Here is a 4,543-nt window from a genome sequence, read left to right as displayed (position 1 = left end):
TATTAATAGTTATAAATATTATACATATAACTAAAATAACTAACTTAAAACAATGTTCATATAACTTTTAGAATATTCATGTATTACTTTAAAAGACATTAATATAACTGAAATAATAGATACGAATTATCGTTTGTATAATTTAATATAAAATAATTCAAATATTTTAAAATTACAGTTTGTAAATTATTTTAGTTATTCAAATATTTGAGTAATTAAATGCATATTTGTATAATTCATAAGTATGTCGTTTAAGAAAATGTTTCTATAAGTAAAAATTATTCATAATTTAAAATTTAGAATGTATGTATGAATATTCACTCATGGGTTATATTTACATTATACAAAAATTAAGAATATAAGCCATAAGTGAAATTATACGCCAGTGAATATTCATAAGTATTTAGTAAATGTTGTTACCCGTAAATTTCTTCAAATTAAATATGAGCCAGGCATGTACGAAAATATTCATTCACTATATTGAAAATAGTATTTTAAAAATAATATGTTAATATTTCTTATTTCTTAAACTTACTGGAACATTTCTAGTAAGTTATTTTATTGCATATATTCTTTTTATGTGTGCACATGAATATTTGTGTACCGTGAGGTTATTATTTATGTACCATTTATAAAAAAATTTATAAATAATATATGCACATGAATATTTGTGTACCACAAGGTTATTACTCCCTCCGTTCGGAATTACTTGTCTCGAAAATGAATGTATGTAGAACTAAAATACATCTAGATACATTCATTTCTGCGACAAGTAATTCCGAATGGAGGGAGTATTTATGTACATTTATAGTTTTTTTATAAATAATATATGCACACGAATATTTGTATATTATGAGGTAACTATTAATACACATAAATACTTGAATCTAAGTTTATTATTATGATTATAATCTACAGACGTTAACATGTGCAAAATGCAGAGTGGTAGCATGTGTATTACTGTGATTATTATTCAAAGATATTTTTAGAAAAAATAACATGTGCTAAATGGGCCTCACTGGTTGAAGGCCAATTTAAGTAGCACAAGTATTAAATCTGAGACCCCTCAAAAAAAGAAAAGGCCGACGGGCCAAATTTGGAAACTGAAGCTATCCAATGGAGTGGCTAGCACAGCACGCCCACACGCTTCGAGGCATTTTTTTTATTTCGGTTTTCTCGTCTATTGACAGACGGGGCCCACCAGTCATAGGGACATAGTATTCAACTAAAATCCTGTTTCGTCACTACAAGTGGATACTATGCCGCGCCGATCAAATGTTGTGCCACATTAGTACCCTTTACGTCTATGGATGGCATTAGCATCGTATTTGCATGATCGCGCCAAGTTTTAGAACCAGTTCAACGTATTTTTTCATGTTTAGGCACTAAAGTGAAAGTTCGAGCACCACCTATGCCATTACCTCTTTACCCATCCATATGAACAGAGGCTGTTGCGTAGAATGACGGAGGGAATGAGGATTGATTTGGTAGCATGCATATAATCCATTGTTGACTATTATCGGAAGTATCGGTCGGTGGCAAGGCTCTTTAGATGTCGTGGCATCTAAATAGCGAGAGCGGCATCCAACCAAAGTGCGTCAATCAGTGCCGCCGAGCATACATACATACATACATACATACATACTGCTCGCTCCGCCTCAAAATGTAAGACCGCCAGTAAAGCAGCATCCTTGCAGCTCCTCCATCAGGGCCGGCGCCGAGCCGTCCCGCCATCTCCAACTGCTGCTCCTGCTCTAGTAAAGTAGCCGACGACGAGCCGCACCTGCATGGATGCCCCATCCAGCCCATCACATGAGATGAGATGAGATGAGATGAGATGAGAAGCAAGCAAACCTCTGCTTCTCTCCAGCCCAGGTGAAGGCGAGACAGCAAGTTCTCCTTTCGGGCTGTCAGCACGTCCACAGCATACCCATGCCGAAACAAAAGCACGTCTCGGCGGCTTGTTTTGGACATTTGACAGCATCTGCTGCCGCGTTTGGTGCGCTTATTACTTAGTACTTGGTTACTTTCACCATGCTTCTTCTGACAAAACTCTGCCTACCAAAGATTAAAAAGGACCGTGATGATGGTTCTAAAACTTCTCTCCTATCCTACTTAAAAAGACAGTTTGATCCTTCCCTACCTCTACATCAGGACGACGTGACATACATCACTCCCTCCTTTTTGATAAGACATTTTGGACAGTCGACACTGAACTGTTTTGTCCTTTGTCCGAATTGTCTAAACGTCTTACTCCCTCCATTCCACAATGTAATGTAGTGCTTTCTCTATCCACGTATTTTAACTTTGACCATAAATTTAACTACCAAGACCGATTATGGCGGGAGCAAAAATTATATCAGTGAATTCGTATTTGAAAGAAGTTTTCAATTATATAATTTTTTCTCCGTCGCAGTTGGTCTCATTGATTAAATTTATGGTCAAAGTTGAACCTTAAAAAACGCGGACGCACTATATTTTGGAATGGAGGGAGTATATAGGAGTAAAAGGGAACATAAGGAGTAGCCTTTTCTTTTTGGAAACAAGGCATTTGCACCATCAAAAGAGAGACACATTTGCCGAGGGGTGGTTACCAGCAACGAAGCATAGAGCACACAAAATCGAGTGGTGGGGAATCCTGGGATCGTAACTCCTGTTTGTTACACAAACCTGCTCACCGACTGGCGTAAACCAGTGGAAAAAATCTTCAGAGCTGAAATTTATTCGGTTGTATGAGAATCACAGGAAGGCACGCCACACAGTGCAGATGGAAACACAAACACACACACACACACACACACACACACACACACACACACACACACACACACACACACGATGTTGATTCGCACGGCATGAGTTGCTACAGGACATCAAGCAAGGGCGTCGTAGTCCTTGCCGCTCTCCTCCGAGGCCGAGCCATGCGCGACGAGCACGTAGATGGCGTAGATGATGCCGGGGATGTAGCCCAGGATGGTGAGCAACAGACAGATCAAGAACTCCATCTGTTCAAGACAGACAGAAAGAAAGACCAATCAACACTGTTGTTAGTATGCTATATATCAGGATCCAGCATGGATCCATCCATCCAGCCCAGCAGGATCGCCTCGCGGGGGAGAGGAGAGGAAGGGGATGGATTGCTTACGCTGCAGCAGCCGTAGCGGAGGAAGACGCCGAGCGGCGGCAGGATGACGGCGAGCAGGATCTCGACGAAGGTGCAGCTCCGGGACGCCATCGGGGATGGAGATCTCTCTCTCTCTCTCTCTCTCTCCCTCTCTCTTGCTCTGCTGGTCCGGGGGGTTTGGATTGGGGCCGCGTTGCTCTGTCGGGGAAGGAAGGAAGGACGGAAGGAGACTTTATTACACAAGTTGTGGTGCTGCTGGGCTGCTGGCTGGCTGTGCCGACATGCCATGCCACGCGGATCGACGGCGAAACGGCCACAACGTGCCACCATGCACGGACCCAGAAAATTTATATCACAACACGTGGAGCATTTGAAGTGGCTATTTACATACTACTTGAACGGTGCCCGGTTTCTCCACCCTGTAATTCTGAATTCCGACACAACTAAATAAATTCCGGCTTGAATTCCGATACGACAAACGGTATATGCTGCGTTGTGTTGTGCCGGTGTAAAACGTCCGTGCAAGTGAGCAACACGGCTTTTGGCCGGAAGATCGTACATTTTCTCGTGTCACGTTAATTCGATGGCCGTGTGCACCTACTCACCCGTAGTCACGCATTGTTTTTTCTTTAACATCAGTATAGACACAAGCGTTCATATATACGCACATACACTCATCCCTACCACTTCGTAATTATTTTTTTGGCCCATCCTCCATTGTAATAGTGATTTTTTTGAGATTTATAAAGGGGTAAGACAAGGTGATCCTGCCTCCCCTTTGCTTTTCAACCTGGTAGCTGATGTTTCTAGCAGAATGCTAAATAAAGATGCTAAAAACAAAATGTTGATTGGGTTGATGCCTAATATTTTTCCTCAAGGAGTAACCAGCCTAGAATATGCAAATGATACTTTGTTATTTTGGAAAATAACTTGGAATCTACTAAGAACTTAAAATGGTTGCTCTCTTGTTTTGAACAAATGTCTGGCTTGAGAATCAATTTTCATAAGTGTGATCTGGTTCCTATCAATGTCAAGGAGGAAGAAGCCGAGAATGTGGCTCAAGCCCTATCTTGTGCCCTGGGAACTTTCCCTTTGAAATATCTTAGTTTTCCTCTCCATCACTCCAAGCTCAGAAGAGAAGACTTGCAACCTGTGGTTGATAAAGTTCTAAAAAAGCTGCTGGATGGAGAGGAAGGCTATTAGGTTATGAGAAGGAACTAGTGTTGGTCCAATCTTGTTTAGCTAGTATTCCCACTTATTTGATGAGTATGATCAAATTCCCCAAGTGGGCTATTAATCTGATCAACTCACACATGGCACACTGTTTCTGGGACAACTACGAGGGACACCCCAAGTACCATCTAGCTAGTTGGGGGCTACTGACCCAGAAAAAAGCAATATGGTGGTCTGGGGATACCT

General features: G+C 41.1%; 1 protein-coding gene across 1 annotated transcript; it reads right to left on the bottom strand.

The window, feature by feature from the left end:
- Positions 1–2,695: 2,695 nt before the first annotated feature.
- On the bottom strand, positions 2,696–3,393 carry LOC147972676 (low temperature-induced protein lt101.2-like). Its single transcript, XM_087521594.1, has 2 exons — positions 3,146–3,393; positions 2,696–3,005 (listed from the first exon to the last, which is right to left on the bottom strand). The coding sequence occupies exons 1-2, from the start codon at positions 3,233–3,235 to the stop codon at positions 2,874–2,876; spliced, it is 222 nt and encodes a 73-aa protein (XP_087377720.1). The 5' UTR covers positions 3,236–3,393; the 3' UTR covers positions 2,696–2,873.
- Positions 3,394–4,543: the final 1,150 nt, after the last annotated feature.

Source organism: Triticum urartu, chromosome 5A, assembly GCF_056163025.1.
Source record: "Triticum urartu cultivar PI428250 chromosome 5A, HENAU_Tu73, whole genome shotgun sequence".
Lineage (NCBI taxonomy): Eukaryota > Viridiplantae > Streptophyta > Magnoliopsida > Poales > Poaceae > Triticum > Triticum urartu.
This window is presented reverse-complemented; position numbering and strand designations above follow the sequence as displayed.

Coding starts and splice junctions, on each gene's coding strand:
- LOC147972676 (XM_087521594.1), bottom strand. CDS start 3,235: ATGGCGTCCCGGAGCTGCACCTTCGTCGAGATCCTGCTCGCCGTCATC. Junction 3,006..3,145: donor TCCGCTACGGCTGCTGCAGC/GTAAGCAATCCA, acceptor TGTCTTGAACAG/ATGGAGTTCTTGATCTGTCT.